The 25,976-nt window shown below is 39.7% G+C and overlaps 2 protein-coding genes across 2 annotated transcripts in view; one reads left to right on the forward strand and one right to left on the reverse strand.

Moving 5' to 3' along the window:
- Positions 1 to 17,047, forward strand: sec23ip (SEC23 interacting protein). Its single transcript, XM_028468422.1, has 18 exons — positions 1 to 264; positions 3,176 to 3,675; positions 3,947 to 4,154; positions 4,276 to 4,469; positions 6,218 to 6,307; positions 6,381 to 6,501; positions 6,661 to 6,750; positions 7,585 to 7,726; positions 8,024 to 8,232; positions 8,298 to 8,395; positions 9,786 to 9,956; positions 11,771 to 11,866; positions 11,955 to 12,119; positions 12,198 to 12,353; positions 14,449 to 14,551; positions 15,668 to 15,850; positions 15,934 to 16,096; positions 16,737 to 17,047. The coding sequence occupies exons 1-18, from the start codon at positions 132 to 134 to the stop codon at positions 16,813 to 16,815; spliced, it is 2,901 nt and encodes a 966-aa protein (XP_028324223.1). The 5' UTR covers positions 1 to 131; the 3' UTR covers positions 16,816 to 17,047.
- The window catches only part of csgalnact2 (chondroitin sulfate N-acetylgalactosaminyltransferase 2), an 11,615-nt gene continuing 2,612 nt past the window's right edge, over positions 16,974 to 25,976 (reverse strand). The window contains exons 2-8 of the mRNA XM_028468423.1: positions 22,485 to 23,310; positions 21,141 to 21,357; positions 20,960 to 21,061; positions 20,707 to 20,885; positions 20,526 to 20,620; positions 20,350 to 20,431; positions 16,974 to 18,340 (exon numbers count right to left, since the gene is read on the reverse strand). Coding sequence (XP_028324224.1) covers positions 18,048 to 18,340; positions 20,350 to 20,431; positions 20,526 to 20,620; positions 20,707 to 20,885; positions 20,960 to 21,061; positions 21,141 to 21,357; positions 22,485 to 23,136 — 1,620 coding nt within the window. The 5' untranslated portion in view covers positions 23,137 to 23,310 and the 3' untranslated portion in view covers positions 16,974 to 18,047. The remainder of the gene's footprint in view (positions 18,341 to 20,349; positions 20,432 to 20,525; positions 20,621 to 20,706; positions 20,886 to 20,959; positions 21,062 to 21,140; positions 21,358 to 22,484; positions 23,311 to 25,976) is intronic.

The raw sequence follows: 25,976 nt of genomic DNA on the forward strand, positions 1-25,976 counted from the left end.
GGATCGTGCACAGTGAGTAACAGACGTCTACAGTGAGTAAGGCTTATATGTTTTACAGATCAGTGCAGGTCTGAGAGGGCTGTCTAGAGAAGTATGCGTGTCAGTGGCTACGTGTAATTTTCCAGGAAAAAATGGCAGATAGAAAAAATAATAATGGTCCCAACGCAGGTGCTAATTTATTATTCAGCGGAGCCCCGGAATTCAACTTCAATCTGCCATTTATTCCCGTGAGCCAGGCCTCCGGTCCGGCTGTGCTGTCAGGAGGTAAGAGCATTCAGTGAACGGGGACAAGTCCAACCATCACAGGGGTCGGTGGCTAAGCTAGCTGAGCTAACAGGTCTGTGGGACATAAACATGAAGAACTAAACACTGGGTCTGTGGTCAAGGAGACTGACTGTCTGTGACTTAGACCTTAAGACGTTAAAGGCTTTATCTGACAACGACACTAAAGCTTCTATTTTATCAAAACGAAATCTAAACGGCGCCTTTAAGAAGTTTAAAACAAGTGTTAATTATCAAGACTAAAACATTGGGCATTGTTGAAAGCTACTATTATCATTTCAAACCTTGTGATCTATATCATTTGTCCTGTAGTGGTGCTAAAGGAAAGTGTGATATAAAGCGTTTTTATTGAGTTTATCAATGAGTGTTTTGATATTGATGGAATCAAGCTACTTACAAGACGACTGAGTCTTATTATCATATAGATTAACATGTAATTAGTGTACTGTAATAATGTACTATGCTGATGTGATGTGACATCTTAATAAAACACACTCAATAGAACAGTGTTTAACTCATTTTAGTTCAGGGGCCAAATACAGAGCTGTTTGATCTTAAGTGTGTCACAGATTTTTGGTGGAAAAAGAACAAATTCAACATTAATGTGTCCTGGTTTGAACTTCCACGTATAAATGATACATACATGATAAAGTATGAGTATATGTCGCTGCGGGATCTTCACTTCAATTTCCCTGATTTCATTGAATAATTTGAGGAAAATTTGCCAAATTTAATTTGAGATTAAAAATGACTGTCGTCATGTGATATAAGAACTGGAAAACTGAGCTCTGCCAATATTGTGTATTTTAATAGATTTTTGTGTGTGTGTGTGTGTGTGTGTGTGTGTGTGTGTGTGTGTGTTTGGAGAGGGTGAGATATGACAATATGTTCAACTGAATTAGTTTTTACATTTACAAAATGTTTTTATGTTTCTTCTAGCATTTATATTTTCACGAGCGGGCCTGATTTGATGTTCCAAAGGGTCGGATTTGTCCCCCTGGCCTTAACCCTTGACACCTGTGCAATAGAACTTGTATTGATTATTTACTATTTGTTCATCTTCATATCCTTTACGACTTCTACCCAGACTGTTTGTGCTGTTAAAACTGAGATCCGGTTATGGCTTGGCAGTGAAATTATCACTGGGTAAACATACAAAGATGATCCATTCAAAAGCATTTCCTCTGATGGACAATGTCACTCATTCGTCTTTCTACTGTATTCATCTGTAGACGATACAGGAATTTGAAACCTTTGTCTGGTGGACAACAGAGCTCCAGAATATGTGTTGAACCTAAACTGTGTTATTATCGAACTCGCAACACATGAAGCCTCTTTCTGAATAGGATTGTTGTTCTGCTGTTTTTATGTGTTACTAATATGTAGTCTATATATACACATGGCTGGCAGTTATTTTGTTCTTCTAGATCTACTTTACAATCACATGCTTATTCCTACTGATCTGTCACAGGGCTCAGAGCTATAGTAGACCTTGACATATATCCGCAATATTATTCAAGGCACTTTGATTGCGATTAAAAAGTGGGTAAATTCCAAGTTTTTTTAGTATGACCAAAAGCTTTTGTTTCTTGTCTGTTTAAAGGGCTTTATTTCTAATGGTCTTAGTCACATAGTAAAGTTCTGTTACATCATGACATGGATTATATAGAGTAGTCATATGTTAAGGTTTCATCTATTCAGACAACTGTTAATTTACATTGATGTCCTGACATGTTTCGACTGTCAACTGCCAGTCTTCTTCAGAGGCGTCTGCCGATCTCTTAGATGTTCCCTCGACTTCTGTGTAATACTTTCCGCTAGTGATGCACCGAGATTCCGGCCACTGAAAATTTTCGAAACACTTTTCTCACTGAAACATTTTATTTTTCTATTTAATATTATGCATTGTTTGTTGAAATGTCAGTGCAAACGGAATATTTTTATATTTTTCATTGATTTATTCTTTAAAGCATTAATATGAATTTCTGCAATCCAAAAGACAAAAAGAACTTGCTGGAATTATTACACGGAAGTCAAGGTGGTGTTGCGAACTGAACATATATTTATATTTTATTTTATTTTTTACTTATTAAATTTAATTAATCTCATAGTTTAAATGTCACTGATGTTATTCCTACACTATTTAGATTTTTATTAAACTAATATTTACCTCTACCAAGCGCCAAGCACAGAGAGGTATAGTTAGGTTTTACCCTCTGTTTATGTTAGTGATTCTGTCAATGTGTTAGCAAGGTAACTTGAAAAGTTTGGATGGAATTTTTAATTGGGTACTGGAACAGGTGATTAAATTTTATTGGTGTTCTGGCTACCAAAAAAAAAAAAATATATATATATATGTATATGTATATATATATATATATATGTATATATATATATACACACACATATATCTATCCCATTCATTTTCCCAACCACAATGAGTAACTTCTTGTTGATGGTATTGGATGTAGGGATGTCCCGATACAACTTTTTCACTTCCGGTATGATACCGATATTGCAGCCTTGCGTATCAGCCGATACCGATGTTGATCCGATACGATATCAGCACGAATCATACATACTTTTATTACTTATTTTGTAGGTTGTAGGTTACTTTGTTGGAGTTTGAACCACAGTCACCTATAGATAGAAGTGCTGGAACGGAACATTTTATCGGAGCGCTAATATTTTAGATGCAGTCCGATAAAATCCGATATTCATTCATTTATTCAGGGTTCTGAATAAATGAAACCTTAACATATTCAAAAAGAACTTGGTGGAATTATATATAGTAGTGATGTATATATAGAACTATATTCTAGTGCAGAACCAGTGTCATACCCACCAGGGTTTTTGACTCCATGTTAATAGCTTTTCTTCCCGTTGATAACAGAGGATTCCACTGATGTTGGTGAAGAAGACAGCTTCCTGGGTCAGACCTCTGGGAATGGACACCTCTCTACATTCAGCTACTTCTCCAACCCAGTGACCAGCGGTGATCCGTTTGCATCTATAGGCCAGTCTCCGTGTCCACCACCAGCACCGCCTGCGGTCAACACATGCCCTGTTTCAGTTCCCAGCAGCGACACCATGGTTCCACCTCCACCTCCTGGTTCATACAACAGCCCCACTCCTCCAATGTATGGTGGTGCAGTTTACCAGAGTCCAATGGGACACCACACTCCTCCTCCACCTGCAACCATCACCCCACCGCCTCCTCAAATGCAAGCGCAGAGTCACAACCCGTATCGGCACACGCCGGCCAGCAGCAGAGCCAGTCCTTATATTCCTGCTCCTGAAGTTCTGCCACCGCCGCTCATGCCTCAGCAGAACCCTTACCCCCTCAGCTCTGCACCACCTATGCACCTACCGTCAGCACCCACATTCACAAAGGTACTCATGACTTTACCACTCCTGCTGTCACACATTGATTTCATATCTCCAACAAGTTCATTTTGTCTTCTTTTTTTAAATAAAGAAGTTCTTTCTGGGCATTGATGCTTTCCTTATGAAAGAACTTGTGGGGATACAGCAAAGCAATAACTTCTGAGGAAGACTGGCAGTTGACAGTTGAAACATGTCAGGAGATCAAATTGCCTGAAAAAGAGTTATATGAATAAACAAAACCTTAAGATTCATTAAATATCTTTCATTATCCCCTCAGCCTCCTCCAACTCATTTTCCTGGATTTCCAGCTCAACCCAGTTCAGCTGGAGCCATTATTCCCTCTGGTCCCATGATGCAATATAACTACAACGTCTATGAGACAGTCCAGCCTCACTGGTTCTACTGTAAGCAGGTAGAGTCCAAAAGCATCTGGCTCCCCTTCAGCATCATTGATTCCATACAGCTTGAGGAGACGTACAACTCTGGTATTTCCCCCCCCCCACACACACACACACACACAAACACACATGATCTGAGCACCACACCGTTATCATCACCAGTGACGTTATCATCTGTGCTCAAACTGTTCTGTTTTAAATGATTCAGTTCAGCCAGACCCAGAAAATGTGATTGTCCGTACGGACGGAGGGCGTTACGATGTTCAGCTTTATGACCGCGTTCGGACGTCAGTGTACTGGGAGGAGGAGCCTACCGAGGTGCGGCGCTGCAGCTGGTTCTACAAAGGAGACACCGACAGTCGCTTCGTTCCTTACTCTGAGGAGTTCAGCGACAAGCTGGAGGTTTGTTTTAGTCATTGTTCGGAACTGTAGGATGAAAACGCTTTGAAACTAAAAATGGGTCAAATAGAGTATTTTGAAGGGAAAAGCAGTGTTATAATAGACATTAAACAAATGTACCATATTTATAGGCATATAGGAGGCTATGTTTTTTTTATTTAAAGTTGAGGGTGTGGCCAATGCGGTGTTGCGCTTTATGTGTGGATTTTTTTTCAGTCAGTCGCACATGTGTCCAGTGTAGGCAGGTGTCGAGAGGCAGAATATTACTGACAGTCACCCCTACAGCGGAATGAATGAAGTGGAACAGCTACTGAACATTACGGTGAACTGAATGTGATGTTCCAAATAGTGAAAGCTCTCACAGCTTTAATAACAGGACGTACGCGTTGTGCTCCGTATGCAGGGCGGCGTCCGAGTGGAGGAAAAATGCGTTGGAGCAAGTGACGGCAGAAGTCATACATCTGTTGAATATTTGTTTTTATTTTCTGTGCCTGAAATAAGATGTTTGGTTAAATAAAAAGGAAATACTGGTAATAAGTGAAAGTTTCTGGACCGGGGAGTGGTGCGCACGTATGCATTTACGGTGGGAAGAGCGTATAAAAAGCACAATAATGTTTACAATCAAAGTAATAAATAAGTAATAAACCGCATAAGATTGTAAAATCACCACGTTATGTTTATCAGGAGCGATCACACACAAGACTTTGAGGCTGATGGAGAAGCTAATGCTGTGTTCACACCGAATGCGTCTTCTGCGGCTCCGGACGCATCTGCCGTACGAAACGTACTGCAGGTTCCACAGGATTAAAAAATGTTCCCATTCGCATCATACGCACGTCTGAAGCGAAAGCCCCGCCCACCAGCGACACATCCAGCTTGATGAGTTTCACTGCCTGCTGAAGCGAGGACCTGCGCTCCTTTTTCTCCTCTCATTAACATAAACCACCAGTGAAAAAAGCCGGTGTGATGCTATCCTAGCTCAGTGCTACAGAGAGAACTATTACCTGCTATTACCACCTCCTTTCTGATTCTCCTCCACCCCTAATCCTTCCTCGTCCGGTCCCGGTTATAAAGGCTGTCATACAGCTCCAGGTGATCACACACAGCTTCTACCCCATGGTTGAATGGGTGAACAGACTGGTGTCCGTGTTGACGGCCTGACTCTGATTGGCTTTCGTCATGCGAAACAGCCACAGGAGTTCAATATTTTCAACTCTTGCGAATATGCGTAAAATGGGGAGCGTGATCACACGGCCAACGCACTTGACATACTGGAAAGATTTCGCATCTGGGACGCATCTATCAACTTTGTATGTAATCTGAACGTACGGACATTTCGTGACGCATCCGGTGTGAATGGAGCATTATGCGTAACACGCAAAACTTACGGAGCAATAAATCAGTCTGGTCTGGTTCCAGTAAAGCTGTAAATGCACTGATATGCAGACGTGGAGCAGTGAGGAGGAGACTTCATGTGGAGATGGAAACATCAGTTGAAACTCATCAGAATACATGGCAAGTCTGTTAATAAGAACTGGAGTATAGCAGCGCACCTACTTGCCAATCAGCCAATAGAGTGTGTCCTATATGAAGGTGCAGCCTTTACGTGGGTTTTTCTTGGAAAATTTCTATATTATTGGAATGTAGCCAGTACAACAATGCGTTCAATAGCCCTGAAAATAGGAGTTTTTTTTACATTTTTTCCACACTTTTTTCTGATATCACTAAACAATATGACTGTGTTATTCCAGGCTGAATATAAAAAGGCTGTGTCTACAAACCAGTGGCACCGCAAACTGGAGTTTCCATCAGGAGAAACCATCGTAATGCACAATCCAAAGGTAAACAGTGCTAAACGGAGGCTCTGCCAGGGTCAATAGAGGACGATAAAGGAGATTCTGTTTGCTTCTACAGGTCATAGTGCAGTTTCAGCCCTCACTCATGCCAGACGAGTGGGGCTCAAGTCAGGACGGGCAGTCCAGGCCCAGAGTGGTGAAGAGAGGGATCGATGACGACCATGACGAAGTGCCTGATGGTATTTAAGCACTGGCATACTCGTTGTAATGTAGTAAAGATTCACATTTGAAGAGTTTTTATTCCTAGTTTTGTGAAAATAAAATTGAGATTTGACAGATGCTGAATGTTAATGACATGAAGGTTGACTGAGGAGTTTTCTCTTCAATCTTTGGTCCAGGTGAGCTTTCCACAGTTGACCATTTGGTGTTTATGGTTCATGGGATTGGCCCTGTGTGTGACCTGAGATTTCGAAGCATGGTTGAGTGTGGTGAGTAGCACACAGCAGCACTGTTTACCTGAGGAAGGCAGACACAGTGGGCCTGTACTACGAAGCTGGATTTCCTCTTATCGTGCTAACTTTTGGGAGTTATTCCGTGTGTCCTGTACTACGATGCTGGTTACTTTTATACGGGGATAAATCACCATGGTAACTTAGGTTGAACAGCAAACCTGGTTTTGTTCAGGCTAGGATCTGAGCGGACGTATGAAAGCCCCGCCTCCTGACCAATCAGTTCTCTTGGAAAACCACCTGCCCAATAAAAGGAGGATCATTCTGTGAACACGTCGCTGTGTGGATCTGATGCGACAGCTGACAGTAGAGAGAATATTTAGACATTCATGCAATCCTTTTATTTAATTATTTAATGTATTCTGTGGCGACACAGAGAGATAATAGACACTGTATAAAATACAAATAATGGGCTGTGCCTTAATAAAGTGAAACTGATGAGTGTCCGTTTATTCTCTGATGAATATTGTATAATCTCACTAATTTAAGCATAAACACTCATCGATTCCTGCATTCCTTCCTTCCTGCTTTTTCTGCAGCTGTTGTTTTTGGTCTGAATTATTGATTTTAAATCTTCATATTTTTAAAGAATTGTGATGTAAGTCTGCCCAGTTTCAGTTTCGTAGTCAGCCTTAAATCACCTGGTTTAAGTGAACTTGTTTATATCCTCCTTCGTAGGACAGGGGCTCTCTGATTGAGAATAATTGGTTAGGTGAAGCCAATATACTTATCCAGCTTTGTAGTACAGGCCCAGTGTGGGCTGATGATGTTTTCAGGATAAAGTGTAAAAATCTGATGTTTTGTTGTCTTCAGTGGATGACTTTCGTAGCGTGTCGCTGAAGCTGCTGCACAGTCACTTTAAGAAGCCGCTGGATGAGCACAGGATCAGCCGAGTGGAGTTCCTGCCTGTTCAGTGGCACACGGCTCTTCATGGGGACGCTACGGGGGTGGACAGGTGAGGAGGGGCTGTAGAAAAACAACTTTTCAAGTATAAAGTGTCATCAATCATTTTATTTTCTCTGCACATTTTGTGACAACATGCAATGTGCTCAGCAAACTCAGGGAACATGTTTTCTTACCAAAGACTTTTCCATTTGTGGATTTATATACCTTTTGTCTCCCCCATGTGTAAGACACATTCTAATTATTTTAGAATTAATATTTTTAAGACTTTTTAAAATTGGTGCCTAAAATGGACATCATCACTGAACCACTTCAGACATGTTTCTTGTTGTTGTTGTTTATTTTTTAGAAGGATAAAGAAGATCACCTTACCCAGCACTGGACGCCTACGACACTTTACAAATGAGACGCTGTTAGACGTGCTTTTCTACAACAGTCCTACTTACTGCCAGACCATCATGGACACCGTTGCTCTTGAGATTAACCGCCTGTACGCACTGTTCAGAACCAGGAACCCAGACTACAGAGGAAGAATATCAGTGGCTGGACACAGCTTAGGTAAAGCCTAAAATAAATATCTTCTTTTGGATTTTATAACCATTCTTCCTTTTTTCCCCTCACAGGTTCACTTATCCTATTTGATCTGCTTTCAAATCAGAAGACCGATTGTTCTGTCCCGCTTATGCCAGTCATTCCCACCACCAATGGAGATGCCACACAGGTAGAACCTTACTCAGCTCGCCAGATATGTAGCAATATTAGGCTAAGATGTTCACTTCTGGAAGAAAGCATGAAAATTTGAAGATAGGTGTTTTTGAGAAGGCTGAATCCATTTTTAATGGGATCCACGCTGGTAAAAATTGGTTCTGACTCAGAATCAAGGAATTCAAGATGTCCGCCATCTGTATTGCCAATTTGGATATTTTGTCATAACTTTGATTCTATTTAACTTAGAGGCATGATCTAATTGGGAAATTATAGGTTTTCAGGGTCAAGGAATTCAATAATATATCTTAAAATACCGTAAAATATGCTCAGAGCAAGATTCAAGATGGCCACCATATGGATGGTACCATCTTTGGTTCTGTTGCACGAAGAAACGTGATCTTTGGGGACAAGGATTGTCATGAAATGACTTAAAATACTGAAAATAGCATCCAGGGCAAGATATAAGATGGCCACCACAATGCTTTTCACATGGAAAGGGTGAAATTGCAATTTTTTTGCAGCTGTGTATAACAAAGATGTCTTTTAAAGGGTGAATGATTTGATTTAAATCCTCATCAAAACATGAATTAATAATATAATAATAATAATTATAATCTATTTTCATTTTTCTCAGAGAGTTATAACCATTGTGACCCTGGTGCATGCATAAGCATTAATCTGATAGTGTGTTTATTTTTCAGCACTTGCCAACCGGTGCAATGATTAAACTCAAACTTTTTATGTCCCGATCTGATATTGACATCAGATATTGGTCCAATATTAGCCTGAAAACGAATATCGGATTGAAATTTCCAGATTTTCCAATTTTTTAAAAATTTTTTCCCCTTTTTTTAAATTTTTTTTTAAAATTTTTTTTTTTTTACAGTTGTAGAATACTGTAGATATTATGTTGAAGGTAAAAAATTATGTAACCAATTGGTTAATAATAAATGGGTCAGTTTTCCTCATACCTACTGTTGCTGACGATTGTTCTCTGTTTGAGTGACATGACTTGATCAAGACTTTTCTAACATCCCACACTACAAAATAAGTAAATATTTTTTTACTAAATAAGAAAAAAAAATATTAGTATGTACGATTCTTGCTGATATTGGATCAATATCAGTATCGGCCGATACGCAAGGCTGTAATATCTGTATCATATCGGAAATGAAAAAGTTGTATCGGGACATCTCTTGTAACAAATAGCCTTTGGCCATCTGGTGGCCATCTTGGATTTCTTGATTTTGAGTGGGAACCATTGGTTTTCCTGTGTGAATTCCATTAAATATGGATTCAGCATACTCAAAAAACTTACTCTTTTTGACATATCTTCCAGGCTCACTTTAGTATTTCCATGGGTATTTGAATAGATGATTGTCATACTTTCAATTTCTCGATAGACGTTGGCTCCTTCCCTGGAAAACAGTGCAGCTGTTCCACCTCTGGCTGTGCAGGAGCAGCCCAAAGAAAGTACGGAGGATTTTGAGGACCTTTCTGCTGTCCTACAACATTTGGGCCTGTCGGACTACAAGAGCACCTTAGATGAGGAGAAGATCGACATTGAATCTTTTGTAAGATTAAAGCTAACCTTGTTTATTCAACAGATATGTTTTTAACTGAGATGAATCCAACCACAGAGTGGGATTTAAAGGGGACATATCACGCTAAATCCACTTTTTTAGCCTTTAAATGCATTTTGTTGTATATTTAGAGTGTTTAGAAGTACAGAAAAAATCAAATTAGTCTCTTCAGGTGCTCCGTTGATATCTTTATATTCTGTTTTGGTCACATTTTTCAATTTGTTTCGATTTTTCTGTTCTCTATTACGTTTTTTGAACAATAACGTCACAGTATTTGCAGCGGAACTGCCAAATTAGGACATCGACTCCAGGCCCAACACTTCGAGCAATCCGCCATTTTTATTTCTCGCTTTTATTTTGTAGTCCAAGCTCAAGGATGCCGAAGTTACGAGAGGATAAGTCAAAATGTTGGGTTGTTGGATGTAGTAACCCACACGCTTCATTACACCGTCTCCCAGCATCAGAATCTTTTCGAAGTACCTGGTTGAGTTTTATTTTTCACGGAAATGGACCCACATCTGTGGGTAAGGTCATTTTTGTGTGCGCGAAGCACTTCAAGGATGACTGCTTCTGCAACCTCCGCCAGTATAAAGAAGGATTTGCCGAAAGACTTTGTCTGATTGAGGGTTCAATTCCTGCTATCTTTGGAGACGACGAACAGAGCACTTCAGTAAGCTGTAAATAACGCTAAAATGTGTGATGATAAGACGTCCCTGTCATTGTCTTGTTAGCATTAGCAGTTGCACCGTCTTCAGACTTCATATGTTAGTGCTGTGTGCTCGTTTTAGATCCTTGATGATATGGCCTACGTGGTTTAATTTAAGTCTAAAGTTTTCATTAGTCATTTCATTTTGCTGTTTTCGTCTCCGAAAAGACTGTATTAAAATGCATTTTGTGATGTTAGCTTGGCGCTAGCGTTAGCTCGGTGCTTGTGTTAGCTCACTTGTTAGGGTTCTGCAGGTTCATCATCTTCATTTTCATCTCGCTCCGCCGGGTTAGACTCTGGCTCAAACATGTAAAGCTGGATGGACAAGTCTTCTGTTGTTGACATTTTGTAAATAACCTCTGAATAAAAAGTTTCTGCGCCGCTACATAGCCGTATCTCTTCTATCAAACTACAAAAATGGCCGAGCAGGGTGGAGTTGAACCGAGTGTCACCTCTGCAACCTGGAGAGGGGGCGGGGTATGAAGTCTCATTTGCATTTAAAGAGACCGCACCAAAACGAGTTGCTCTCAGAAGCACATCAGAAAAGGGGAAGAAAAGGGGCCTGTGGAGCTATAATAATGAGGAATTCAGACCCAAGCATTGCAGTTCCGCTTTATATAGACCACAACTGTATGATTTATATGTAAAAAGTAAGGATTTAAAACCATGATATGTCCCCTTTAAAGAAAAGGAGAAGAAAAAAAAACTTGTAGAAATGACATCTGTTGACATCAAATCTCACTGATTTGTTGAAATGTTAATCTTTCTAAGAGATCAATTTAGTTTACAGTGAATTCTGTCAGAGGAGACTTGTTATGTGGAATGAGATTGTTTAGCAATGTAATGGATCAACAGGAAATGTAATAAATGGCCAATATTTCAAACAAATTGCCAATATTCACCAATAACGTGAATTATTGGCAATTCACAAAGTGATGTGATTAAAAATCTCCCTGTCAGTCATACGCAGTAGAGAAAAAAAGAATGCCTTTAATTTGATGTTCACATCAGATGCTGCAGTTTGTTTCACTTCTTTGCAGCATAACAACTAAAAGCAGCGTCACCATAGTGAATAACAAGGTCTTTCATTTTCTTTCAGCTGATGTGCACGATCGAGGACCTGAAGGAAATGGGCATCCCACTGGGTCCCAGGAAAAAAATTGCCAAGTTTGTCAAAGAACGAGTGGCCAAGCAGGCAAGAGTCCACCTCCTATCATCCTCACGAGTTTACAGTACTAGTGTTGTGTTGTGTAACTGTTGCTGTGGTGGCTTCCTACTCATAGGCTGCACGTCAGGCAGCTCAGGAGAAGAAGGAAGAGGTGAGGGAAGTCGTCCCTGCTGTGGCGCCCTTACCAGCTGAAGTCCGTACTAATGCTACCATGCCCACTAAATCTGTGGGCAACTCTATCCACGTCGACTATAATTACTTTGACGTTGGAACTGGACAGGTGATTAAATGAGGCGTTTGCTTCATAGCTGACTGACATGGACTAACAAACATCTTCACTGATTATTCACCTGCGCAGGTGTCTGTGATCTATCACGCTCTGGATTTTGAGCCCGTCAACTTCTTTGCTTTGGGGTCTCCCATCGGGATGTTTCTGACAGTCCGAGGGCTTGAGAAGATTGACGAGAACTACCAACTGCCCACATGCAAGGGGTTCTTCAACATTTATCATCCGGTGAGCAGCTCTCTCATCATGTAGCATATAAAAAGAAATGCCTGCAAAACCTTGGATGGGATATGGCCTTGGACAGAAGAACCAGTCAATATTAGAGATAGACCAATATCGATTTTTTTAGGCCTTAGCCGATGACCGATACGGACTGCCGATTTTCTTGAGCCGATATTTGGAGCTGATACTACTTTTGCTCCCTCAATTTACATCATAAAAATTACACAATGATGATGATAAATGGTACAAGTCTCAATTTTAAAAAAGGAAAATATATTGAAATTAACAAAAGTGATGTAGAACAAGTAAAAGATATTTCTGCTTTCTGTAAATAATGCGGATCGGTGAACGCAGCAGCCTGCGTCGGACGATGCTGATACACGTAAAAAACACAAAAATTGGCCAATCACTAATCAATACTTACTTTAATTCATTATATCACAGTTTAAGCTAAGTGATTGGCACTAATGTTTATAAATCTCTTTCAAAAGCTATTGGGTCATTTCATGTCATTTCAATAAATGCACTTATATACAGCTCCACCTACTCTGTCAGAAGATACAAAAAGATCTGCTATACATCCTATCTGGTAAACGTGCCAGTCCCTCAAAATTGGCAAAAAGTTTGTTGGGGTGTCAGTAAACGACTTTGCATATGCCTCAGCTCCCTGTAATTTGATCAGCTTTGTGCTACTTACATGGACGCTTATTAGGTGCACCACCCTCCCTCCTCCTGTCTTGGTTGCGTTAAACTAATCTTGAACCGCCACAAACACCCTCTAAAAACAACGCAAATCATCACTGACTCCTAAAGACAGAGCCACCAGTGCCCGTTTAACTTTGCTGTGACTGTAAAGCTCCGTCTGTTTTTCATGTAGCGCAGCTGTGAGAACGTGAACAGCTTTAATCATCTTCTCCTGCTCAGTGTTCAAACTGTTGTGCCTGGCTAACTAAAAATAACTCATAACTCAGTTCGTGTTGTTTTTTAGTTTTTTTATTCCAGCCTTTTGTCAGTTCCTCATAGGTACACAGTCAGCAAGCTACCTCAAGTACAACCGTTTCAGTGGGAACTTCCGGTTTACAAAATAAAAGTCCATTGGAGCAACGTTATTAGAATGTTACATTCTATAACAACATCTCATCAGAGCTACAGAAGATAGGATAATTTGAATTAGGTTAATTTAAACTAAGTTCATCAAAACTTAATCAATAAACCTGATCAGATTCAGTAAACCATTGATCCCTGAGAGGAAATTGGGTGACATTAATGCAGTTCTCATACATCTTTATATGACAAATAAATAATTAAAAAGGAGCAATCAGAATAATCCATGTCACTACAACTTATAACTACCTTTTAATTCTATCTTACTTTATTTTTGGCATACATTTTTGTTTAATTATGAGTTTTTTTTAAAATGTATTAGTATTTATTTGGTTTCTCACTGGAGTTAAAAACTAATATTCTCTTAAAAAAATGATAAATATTTCTAAAAAACAGAATAAAAAAAAATGAAAGTGGAAAAAATGCAATTTGGGAAAAAATCAAACGGAATTTGGAAAACAAATAAAACAGATTTTATAGGGCCCTACTAATGATTAGTCGGATATATGCATTGGTTCTTGGGTGACAGTCTCTTCAAATCTGAAAAAGAACTTTTTTTTTTTTACTATTTTCATTGGCCCATAACATAAATGTAAGAATGTAAGAAAAAAAAATCTGATCTCTGTTTTAATTTATAGTATAAAAATGACTCTTTCTGGGAATATGAATCAATTTTTCTTTATTCCAACTTTGTTTTATTTCACCACTCGCGAATATTGAAAATCCTTTACATGAGGCCATTGTTGCTTGCCTCTGTGTCTCATTATCAGTTATTAAGTTTTTCACTAGTAATCGGAAATTAGAATAACATATTTTTTAGAAAACAATTTCCTCATTTCGTACATTTTCTCTTTGTTTGGGGAGTACAGTGGGCCTATTGAATAATCACGGAACAATTGGTAAAAATTTAGAATTTTTTCGGACCAAATTATGTGGAAGATCCTGAAAATGTGTCCTCATGCATTCAGTCATTCAGTACAGATCTCTTCTCTCTTAGCTGGATCCAGTGGCTTATAGAATTGAACCCATGATAATGCCAGACTTGGACTTGAAGCCTGTTTTGATCCCACATCACAAAGGGCGGAAGAGGCTTCATCTTGGTGAGACACACAATACAAACCCAACACCTTCATATCAACACCTTAGGGCGACCGTGGCTCAGGTGGTAGAGGGTCGTCTTCTGATCGAGAGGTTGGGGGTTCGATCCCAGTACCTGACTATGTGTCAAAGTGTCCTTGGGCAAGACACTGAACCCTTAGTTGCTCCCAGTGGTCGACTCGCGCCTTGCATAGCAGTCCTGTCCCACTGGTGTGTGAATGTGAGAGTGATTGGGTGAATGAGCTGATATGTAAAGCGCTTTGGGACTGCTTTATAAAGCGCTATATAAATCAAGTCCATTTACCATATCTATGATGACATTACAATGTGATCCAAAACTGAAGTCATGTGGATTTATTAAAAAATAAAAAATAAAAAAACGGTAACACTTCACTTGAAGTTGTATACATAAGGCTGACATTATCTGTCATTAGCATTAATAAGGTGTTATGAATGCTGTCATTGAGGTTCACTAAATTATGACACCTTTGAAAGTATGTTGGCCCTTTTTGGGTTAGGTGGAGGGATCTAGTGGGGTTAGGTAGGGATATACATTTTAGGGGCACAGGCCACAGGAACCAGTTCTTCCTACTCATGAGATTCAATTAAAATAATAAAATATAATAACTGAAAGAAAGAACGAAGTAAAAAAGCCTCAATAAAACTGATGCAGGACTCAATAAAAGAGGTAAAGGTCTGCAGCTTCATGTGCCAATAAAGGGGTTAGGTGGAGGGATCTAGTGGTAACAAAGGGTTAGGGTAATGAACGACACTTAATGACACCTTATTCATGCTAATAAAAAGGTGTCATGTCATAATAATGACGGCGTAATGTCAGCCCTATATATAAAACTTCAAGTAAAGTGTTGACAAAAACTGATGAGCACAATTCAGTCTTTGGTTCAGTTAGAACAAGTTTTCTGTTCAGACTTTTTGATTGAACATAGATATTACGGAGGTGCCCCACACACACACTGTAAACTTGTCTCAGCTTGTCACTAATGATCATGTTGTTTGACATTTATGAGCTAGACAGTGAGTAAATATAGTGCCTAGTGAATGGTTGAGTAGCTGTTGCGTAACAGATTTATTAAGCAAGGCCTTTCCCAATGTTTCAGAACTAAAGGAGAGTCTGACCAAAATGGGGTCTGACCTCAAACAGGGTTTCATCAGCTCCTTAAAGACTGCCTGGCAGACACTTAATGAGTTTGCTCGCGCACACACCTCGTCCGCTCAGCTCCAGGCCCAGCTGGCCATCGTAGCCAACCAGATCGAAGAGGAGGAGAAGCAAGCGCATCAGGGTGAGATTCTCCCACACTTTGCTAAGCAGCGATCGGACTGTTATTATCCTGTGAGACTGAACGCTGCCACTGCTTTGTTATAGAACACAAGATCTCAGAGAGCCCAGAGCCACAGAAAGAGGAGGAGCCTGAGGTGAAGATCGGGATGTTGAACGGTGGGAGTCGCATTGACTATGTTCTGCAGGAGAAACCCATTGAGAGCTTCAACGAGTACTTGTTTGCCCTTCAGAGTCATCTGTGTTACTGGTACGGATACGTTCCATCTGCAACTGAGGTTTCAGACAGAAAATAGCAACAAATGAACATTTGTTCTAGTGCTGGGCAATATATCGAGATTCAAGATATATCAAGTTTTCTATTTGGCGACATATAGAAAATTACAATATCGTGCATATCAACATTGGCTTGTTTTATATACTGTATTGAAATACTCATTTCAGGAGTTGCTGCTTTTGCTACTTCTCTGAACAGCATGAAAAGCACAGGTAGATGGATTACTGAGTGCATCCTAACCCAGACCTTCCCCTAAACATGCCACACTACAGAACTCACTCATACATGCTGTCCCTTATTGGAGAAAAAGCCAAAAGTGGCACATATTGTGCAGCGCTTATAAGTGTGGCATTTTGAATCAGCAAATTTAACCAAGAATTATCTTTCTGTTCTGATCAGATTTGTTTCTTATATTGCTATTTTGAGAAAAATATCGCGATGATTTGGTTCATATCGCCCAGCACTAATTGGTGCATGTTTCCCATGATTAGGCTTTACTTTCCATTAGCTCAGGAAGTTCCTACATTGGCTAGTTTCTGCTGGCAGTGGAGCCTTTCACTACTGATTGGTTCCAGTCTCAGATCTTTGCTTTAACATGGATTTTGTCTTGCAGGGAGTCTGAAGACACAGCTCTGCTCATTCTCAAAGAAATCTACAGGAACATGTCCATTCAGCCTGAGCAGACACATTAAGGACATCAACATGGACTTCAAGCAGTCCCCCCCCCCCCCCCCCTTTACATGTGGCAGTTTAATTCCCCCCTTTTATTTTCTATAAATGTAGTTTATTGCAGACAAATTAACTTGAGAAACACAAATGAGCAAGTATTATAGATACTTGACTAGAATTACATCGCATTTTAACAGCATAAATGGTAGAAGTGGCCCAGTGAGTCAAATCAATAAATTAAAGTGATTACTTCAAGCGTTTGATCATTTTATGTTAGAGTCAAAATCCATAATAAATCAGTATGTTGCAATGTGCTTTAACCATGTTTTTGCAGGGAATAACAATTGAACAAAATGAGATAATATGAAGGTGAGAAAAGCCTATTATAGCTGAACACTAGCATCTCTCATTATGAGAGGGTAAAAGGAACAAGGCTTCATTTTCATCAGCAAGTCATGTCACTTAAAGCATGTAGGCACATATGAAGAAAGTAGAATGAAGTGGAAAAGTATTACTATTTACACAAATGAGTAACATTCAGTCTCTGGTCAGTCTGAAGTGACGTAGTGCTGCGAATGATGGACAGTTTGTTAGAGGATAATATTGGTCCACACAGAACTGATAATGCATCATGCTATCAGAGGATATTTGCTCCTAAACTATTAGATCCACATGCTCCGCTGATAAACGCTTTAGAAGCAATTTAAAATAGTCAATGTTGAACAACAAAAGGTCCCTTTTTAAACTACACTGCTGCACCAGTATTGGTGCGAGACTCATTACTGCAGGTATTTGCTTTGGCTAAGAATTAGTAGAAAATGTTAATTGTTTCACTGTCTTCAGTTGTAAAAGTGAAACTTCTTCCGTTTCTGCTGATTACTGTAAATTACAAGAACTTTGTTTCTTGTGCTGCATTCAAAAGCCTTTCAAACACCAATGGCTGGTTAGACTACAAACATCTATTCCTGATATACAGACTTTTATCTGAACTCTCTGTAGCAAGACATTTGTCACTTGGCTATTGAACATGCTGAGGATCCGATTTTATACAACATAAAAAAAACAATACCACAAATCTAAGAAAGTTGTAGTAGTGTAAACGCTGCCTCAAAGTTAAATATTGCTATTCTTATTAGCTGCTGTAGCTCCAGTAAAACTTGTATGTTCACATTATACATTCATTAGTCTACAGCTGTGCAGTGAAAAGCAGAAGGATCTGTGTAAACTTGTAGAAATGGTTCCTGCAGACAGTTCTTCAGCCCTCCGTCTTGCTCTGAGTCTTGAAGGCCTGCTTTCGTAGGTGAGCTTCAATCTCTTCTCGGAACACGAGCATGCCGAGGTGCGAGTGCGACGCCTCATTCATGGCCTTGGACTGGATGCACATGCGATACTGCTCAGGCGTCAGCGCGTCTGCACACTGCTTCTCGTGCCACAGGTGGAACAGGCCTGACACTGGAGTTCTTATCACTATGACGTCACTTCTGAGATACTTCCTATACAAGTGGACGTCCTCCACACCCCAACCTTTAACATCAAGATCAAAACCACCTGAAATGAGGAAGTAAATACAACGTCAAGGAGTTAGTTATGGGTAGAAACAATAAATTAATCTTTTTTCCCTTCATTTTTCTTTGGTTTAGCACAGTCCTCACAGCATATACTGTACTTGTGCTCAAAACTAAAACACTGCTTAATTAGATTTACTGAGGAGGGCTGAAGACGGTCACATCTTGGAAAAAAACTTGGGTAACATGAAGTTTTATACTAATAAGGTGTCATGAAGGCTGTCATTAAAGCTGCAGTATGTAGAATACTCTGTTCCTTTTTGAAACTGAACCTCCCTTACTGGTATCTTTTCTGAACGTTCTAAGCTACTTTTTTCTCAGACAAATGTATGGACTTTATTTTGTGTTATTGGAGAGTTTTCTGGTGTTTTAGACTCTGACATGAATGTACGTATTACTCTGTAGTTACTGTACCGTCAGCTCGTCCCTGCCACAAGCACACAGAGGCGGCTGTGATCTCAGCTGCCGCTCAGAGCAGAGTGACAACCATCACTCCACATCCAGACTATACAATCAATTCACCTTGAATAAGCTTCTATTAGGTTTACACGTGATTTATCCCGTCTCTTCTCACTCTCCCTCTGAAACCAGTACATGGGGCAGACCCTGCACAGTCACAGGGATCTGCGAGGACGCAAAGCGATCCATTCCTCCCGAACATGCATGTGCCTTTAAACTGTTGCTTCTCCCCCTCAGTCTGCCTTTTCCTGCTTGATTTGCTGTGTAACCGTTGTGTTTAACGCCGCAATGGAGACGTCATCTGGAACGTCAGTCATTACACTTACGAACAATGGTACGTGAACGCGTCTGACTTCATTCGAGCAGCCAATGGAAACACCCAAAAACAGCTCATGGAGCACACGTGTTTTTAGAAAGATCTCTGATTGGCTGAAGTCCAGCACCACGTTCCTGGATTTCTAAAGCTCATTTACAGAGCCAGGAGATGGAGCAGAGATTCACTGTCCACTCAGAACACTTTGGATTACAATATGCTCAAAGATGATTATGGATTTTTGACCAAATTATGCCCAAAAAAAAAATAACGTAGATACTGCAGTTTTAAGTGTTGTTCGCTAAATTATGACATCTTTGGAACTATGTCATCATTTTTTGGGTTAGGTGGACACTTAATGACCGCCTTCATGATACGTTATTCATAATAATGACAGTGTGATGTCAGCATTTATGTATAAAACTTCAAGTAAAGCAATAATCCCAGAAGGTTTCGACAACCTGCTGTGTTAGATCAAGTCACTGCTTCTCAAGTCATGTCACTAAAGTCAGAAGTCCTCTACTTTATTTTCATGAGTACATAATGTACCACAGCTCGTACAGAATTTACAGAGCAAGTTTATTCAGTTGATATAAACAATGAATTACTTAAACAAGTACATATCTGTCACATTACAGTGATATAATCATACTGGGAAGTGGAACCAGGTGGAATTTTTCCAAATCAATTATTAATCATGGTATAATCTTTAAATCCAAAGGATATCACTCTTGGAATAATTTTCTCTTCTAGTGCGTGCATGTCTCAGTCCAGCTTGATGTTTTAAGCTGTTCCTGATTGGCTGTCAATTTGTTTAAAAGGTGGACCTGTCAATCAAAGTATAATTAGCCTTTGGATGGCAGAGTGCCTTATTGATCATTATTAATAATAGCATTTTATAAAATATTTGGTTTTGGAAGAGTAGGAAGTCAAGTCTTCCAGAGTCAATAGGCTCAAGTCTGAGTGAAGTCACGAGTCATTTGTCATTTGTAGTCTAAATTGAGTTCCTTCATGATTTTGTCAAGTCCAGTCTAAAGTCATCAAATTTGTGACTCGAGTCCAATGAGATCCAATGCAAAAAAAGAAAAAGGGGAACAGGAAAATGTAATCAAACCAAAACGATAAGATTACAAAAGATATCTCAAACTATGTAAATGGCGAAATGCAGTAATTCCTGATGTTGAAATATTTAGCAGTATTAAAAGGCTGCTGGTGCTCACCAATGTTTAGAAAATCGGAGCGGTACTGACACGTCATTCCAAACCCAAAGTCTCTCCAAAATCCTGCGTCTTTTTTGTGAATCTGAAACAGATGAAAGCAACACACAGGTCAGCACCTACTGCTGCATGCTTTGAATAGTACAGTATGTACGTAGTCAAAGCTGAATGAGCCTCACCAGCTGGAGTTCAACAGGTGGAGCCAGCTCCAGATTTCCATAGACTATGGCAGGATTATACAGACTAAACACCACTGGGTAGAAGACTTTTTTATCTACAGGAACAAAGAGGTAAGCAGGGCATGTGAACTTTGGAAACAGATATGGTCCAGAATGTGAGCAATAGAATGAAATCACTGACTTGGAGCCGCGTGGAGCCGGCAGGTGTTGAGGAAGTCCAGTGTAAAATGGATGTCGACGTCACAGAAAAACATCAACACGTCGCCTTTCTTCCATGCGTGAGCTCCGATATCTAAACCTCGACCCCGGGAGAACTCCTCGTCCACTGGGATCAGGGTGTAGTTGGAGAAGTTCTCCTCCCTGTGAAGCATCAAACTCACCTCAGACACATCTCATACTGAAAAATACCGAGACACTGAGGCTGAAGGACAAACCTTGACATTTTATCCAAAGATGACGTCACCTCCTGCAGGCCTGGCTGTCCAAAATACACCACGGTGAGATGGACCTGTTTGTCCTGCTGGATGCAAACCTCTCTAAAATACAGAGAGCATTAAAATGAATCAACTACATCACGAGACCAGCAAACAGATGTTCAGCTAAGTCACAATTCACCTGAAGTTTTGTAGAAACTGTGTAAATGTTTCTACTCTGCCTGCCAGTGGCACAATGATGTTTATAGTCATTCCTGATGTTTCTACAGATGTGCTCCGGACCTTCATTAAGGGACCGAAAGGCCTGAACAGTGTGACGTGACGGAAGCTGCTGGAATCCTCTTTGGCAAAGAAAAGCTCATAAAGTGTCCCTTTGTCTCGCTCCGTCCTGTACAGTCCTGTCAAAGTAAGACAACAGGACAATCTGAGCCACATGTTGGACACATCATCACATGATTTTTGTGTATCGTTACACCACTAACTGGTACATAATTTAACAAGCAAAAGTCATCCTTCCTTCAATGAAAAAATTCTTAAATGATGTTTTTTGGTTTTATTTTTTATATATAATAAAATATATAATGAATCGCAATTTTCCAATCAGTTCATATAAATTTAAGGAAGAAATACTATATCGGGATTAGGGCTGCACGATTTTGACAAAAGAACCTAATTGCGATTATTCTGACAGATGCTGTGATTTGATTTACAATTTTTAAAAATATTTCATACATTAAAATGCACATGCGTTTTATTTTTTCGAAATTCCATATTTTCCACATTAATTTTTAAAAATTTCAGTTTTTTAGAAATAATCAATTTTGTTCAGAAAATATTGGTTTTTAACTCATGTGAGGAAACAAAATAAATACTAATAAATAAAAACCCATAATTAAACAAATATTTAAGTCAAAATTAAAGAAAGATACAATTAAAAGGTAGATATAAGTTGTACTGACATGGATTATTATTATTCTGACTTCTTTTAAATTATTTATGTCAAATAAAGATGAATGATTTGCGTAATTTTTTGGCAGTTTAGACGATGTTTCGGTTGGTTTAGACTGCATATGAAGCAGCCAGGATGGGAGGGGGGCGGGCAGTGCACCTAACAAGCGGTCCCCAAAACACTTCCCCATAAAAAATAGCCTCCTTTTCCTCAAGGAGACGGCATTTCAACCCGATTCTGTCCATTTCCGCGTTCAACGGTAGATGCCGTTTTCATTGATCGATTCCGTGAAAGTGGATTTTATAGGGCCCTAGTGTAGTTGTTGTTAGCACACTCACTGAGGGGTAACAGAGACTCGCTGCAGCGCATACAAGCTTGTGTCCTGTAACTATCTCTGATTGGCCAGCAGCCCAGGTGGTTCTCTGCAATTCTGATTGGTGAACATATATATTACTCAAATGATGGAGACGGAAGAAAAAACCTCTGCATCTGTGGTTAGGTTATCGCAGTAGTGAAAACCTCAATATCGATGCGATTAATCAAGATATATATCGTCACCACTAGTGTGGATCCTACCCTCAGTGAATTGAGCCTCTGTGTAGGTCTGCCTCTGCATGGGCATGTCGTCCTCTACTCCGTCCTCCTCATCAGGGTTGTTGATAATGTCGAGCGCGGCCTCGATAGCCTCCACCAGCTCGTCTCGCCGGTCTTTACGTACTGGTTTCTCCTCCGGGTGCCGCGTTAGTCCCATTTCTAACTGGTACACCTTGGATGAGCTGAAGCTCTCAAAAGGCACCAATGCGTACTCGCTGGGCAGCCGCGCCCCAGTGTTGACCTCAGCCTTATCGATCTGGGAGTGCAGGAACTCCAGCAGATCTCCAGGTTCCTGGTCTTTGTTCTCAGCCAGCCCCTGCACACCCGGCAGCTCCTTCTTGTCCTGCAGCAGCTTCAGCTTATCACTCATTTCTTGGAGCTCCTGCTTCAGCTGGGCGATCTGACGCTTCAGGCTGGCCGCGCGGCTTAGGTGTCGCTCCTCATGCTCCTGCAGCAGTGCCTGGTAGTACTCCTTCCCGTAGGCCTCCCCTGCCAGGCCCGGCAGAGCCAGGCTGATGTCTGCTGGGGGGGTGCACTCCAGCAAGTAGGCGAACAGCAGAAAGACCAGCAGCAGAAAGAGACACAGGAAGAGCCAGCGGACACGGCCGTGGAACGGCAACACCCGCCTGGGCATCACGCACTCATTGAAGCTATAGCTGTCCTAAGTCTGCATTCCCTTCCCATCAGTCACAACAAACCGCTGTGTGCAGGTCATTGATCAGGGAAGATCTGTGGAACATCTCAAAGGAAGGATGTAGGATTCTGACTCCAATGCATTGGTGTCATCACTGAAAGCCCAAATGATTACCTACAATTCACACAAGAAAAACAAAAACAGTCAGCCACATTAAATACTCACAAATCAAAGTGAAGCATCAGATGAACAAGTGATTCAATCATTGCTACAAAATAGTGTTAGATTTCCTCAGTAATGCACATTATTTCTAACATGTTTAGCATTAAGCTCACCCTGCTCTAACAGCACACCGGGATTCAAAGCTTTAACAGCTAGCCTAGCATGCAGCTAATCAACAACACTCAGAATGAAAGCTGGTGGGTAAGCTACATGTCAAGATACCACAGCTACATGAGTGCACCTGACTTTGGCTTTTCACAATAAAAGCATACAGTGTGCACTAGAGCTGAGTGATATATCAAGACATATAGAGTTTTCTATTTTGGGGATAGAAAAAGTTATATAATTGCCTATATCGATATGTATTTTTTTATAGCTCATTTTATTTAGAAATACTTGTTTTGGGAGTCTTTGCTTTCACTACTTCGCAGAACAGCATAAAATGCACAGTTTGATGTAGGGCTGGGCGCTATATCGAATATACTCGATATATCGCAGCTTGTAGTCTGTGCGGTGTTGAAAATGACCATACCGTTAAACTCGCGGACTTTTTTTTTTTTTTTTAAATATCTTAGTGGCATTATGCACAAAAGGTGCACTTAAATTTTGTGTTTTGAAATGCCATGTGAGTTGCATCCTGCACTAATGTCTTGTTTTGAAATGTCTCTGTGACAATTTTGCACAGAACGTGCACTTTCTGTTGACAATTTTATGTTTGAGCCACTCACTGTTTAATAAATACAGTTATGTCAACTTTGACTTAGTTGTGATATCCCCTTTTTTGCATGAAAGTTTAAAATTGGCATGTATTAATGCAGTATGATCAAGAATGTTTTAATGTAGACATATAGAATCATCATACTGGTGTGATTTTGTGCATCAAAGTATTAATTCAAGGGTAATGCTAAATATCGAGATATATATCGTGTATCGTGACATGGCCTAAAAATATCGCGGTATTTATAAAAGGCCATATCGCCCAGCCCTAGTTTGATGGATTACTGAGTGCGTTCTAACACAGAGCTACCACTAAATAAGCCACACTATAGAACTCACTCACACGTGCTGTCCCTTAGAGGAGAAAATTACTAAAGTGGCACATTTTGTGCAGCCGTTTGATAGTGAATGTGCCGGTGTATGTGGTATTTGGATCATCAAATTTCATTTGAAACAAAATTCGAGATTTATATAGTTGATCGCTATTTTAAGAAAAAAATATTGAGATATGAGTTTTGGTCTATATCACCCAGCCCTAGTGTGCACCAAATATTTCTTGGGTTTAAATGAGAGAAAAAAAGAAGAACAATGTTGGTTTTAAAGGCTTTTCTCCTGATTACATGATACAATGAAAACATGGATGATACCGACTAAAACCATCCTGACATCTCAGATACACCAAATAGAAGGTGTATGTGAAGAACCTTCACAGAGATGATCTGTGTCAGATACAATACAATAATGTCATTGTGAAATTCTTACTCTTCAATAGGGGTGGGAACCTCTGGGTACCTCACGATACTAGGGATGTAACGATTCACTCAACTCCCGATACAATTCGATTCACGATACTGGGTTCACGATACGATTCTCTCACGATTTTTTCATTTACAAAATGGGACTATAGACAAATTTGTTTTTTGGGAAAAAACTAGAAAATACTGTATTATTTTCCTTATATTTTTCATTGCCAAAAGAATTCCTTGATAAACTATTCAAAACAATGCAATTTAACTAAAAATAAATACAAATGAAAATGAAGCCTATTAATTTAAATTCTGGTTCTATAATAAACAATGAAAAACTGCATAATAGTTCTTTTTCTTTTAAAAGTGCAACTGAAAATGTATTTTGTGCCTTAACAATTAACAATTTAAAAAAAACAAAAAACGATTGCATTGATTTACGTCATATTTGTTTGGACCAGCAGAGGGCGCTGGTAACACAGTGGTCGGTTGGCATGCAGATATCTTGCAGTAAAGAAGAGAAGCTATGCTAGCAGACAGAGCTAATAGAAAAACGTGACTTTTACAGATATTCAAGTAATATTACAGATATTCTTTCGGTGCTAAAGGTATAATGAATCATTTATTAACATATTTAAGAGTAGAAGGCAACCAGAAAGAATGTATTAGCAGACTCCGCCCGCCGCCAACACTTCCGGATAGCGCCCTCTGCTGGTTAAAAAAAGTACTGCGATTCAATCGTCAGAAAATCGATATCAAGCGTGATACCTATGAATCGATTTTTAACTGCCTTACGATTAATCGTTACATCCCTACACGATACGATATGTGATACAATGCTCACGATAACAATTATATCACGATATGACGATACTGCGATTATCGATATATTGGTCAGAAATCAATCTATGATAATCTATGACATAACAAGAAAAAAAGATTAAGTGAAAAAATACAATTTTTATTTTATATCCCTGAAAGACAATAAATTGAATATGTGTCCTATGAACAGTGACACTATTTTAGTGCAACATTCCTGTAAATAAGTGTCAACATACCAATGTAAACAAAAATGTATCTCCAATAGTGCTTTCTGTAAACAAAAAAGAGGGTCTTTCTTACCAGTGACACCATTATAGTGCATTTGCAATATTC

Source organism: Gouania willdenowi, chromosome 15 (assembly GCF_900634775.1).
Source record: "Gouania willdenowi chromosome 15, fGouWil2.1, whole genome shotgun sequence".
Lineage (NCBI taxonomy): Eukaryota > Metazoa > Chordata > Actinopteri > Blenniiformes > Gobiesocidae > Gouania > Gouania willdenowi.

Coding starts and splice junctions, on each gene's coding strand:
- sec23ip (XM_028468422.1), top strand. CDS start 132: ATGGCAGATAGAAAAAATAATAATGGTCCCAACGCAGGTGCTAATTTA. Junction 4,470..6,217: donor AGTTCAGCGACAAGCTGGAG/GTTTGTTTTAGT, acceptor GTGTTATTCCAG/GCTGAATATAAAAAGGCTGT. Junction 7,727..8,023: donor GACGCTACGGGGGTGGACAG/GTGAGGAGGGGC, acceptor TTTATTTTTTAG/AAGGATAAAGAAGATCACCT.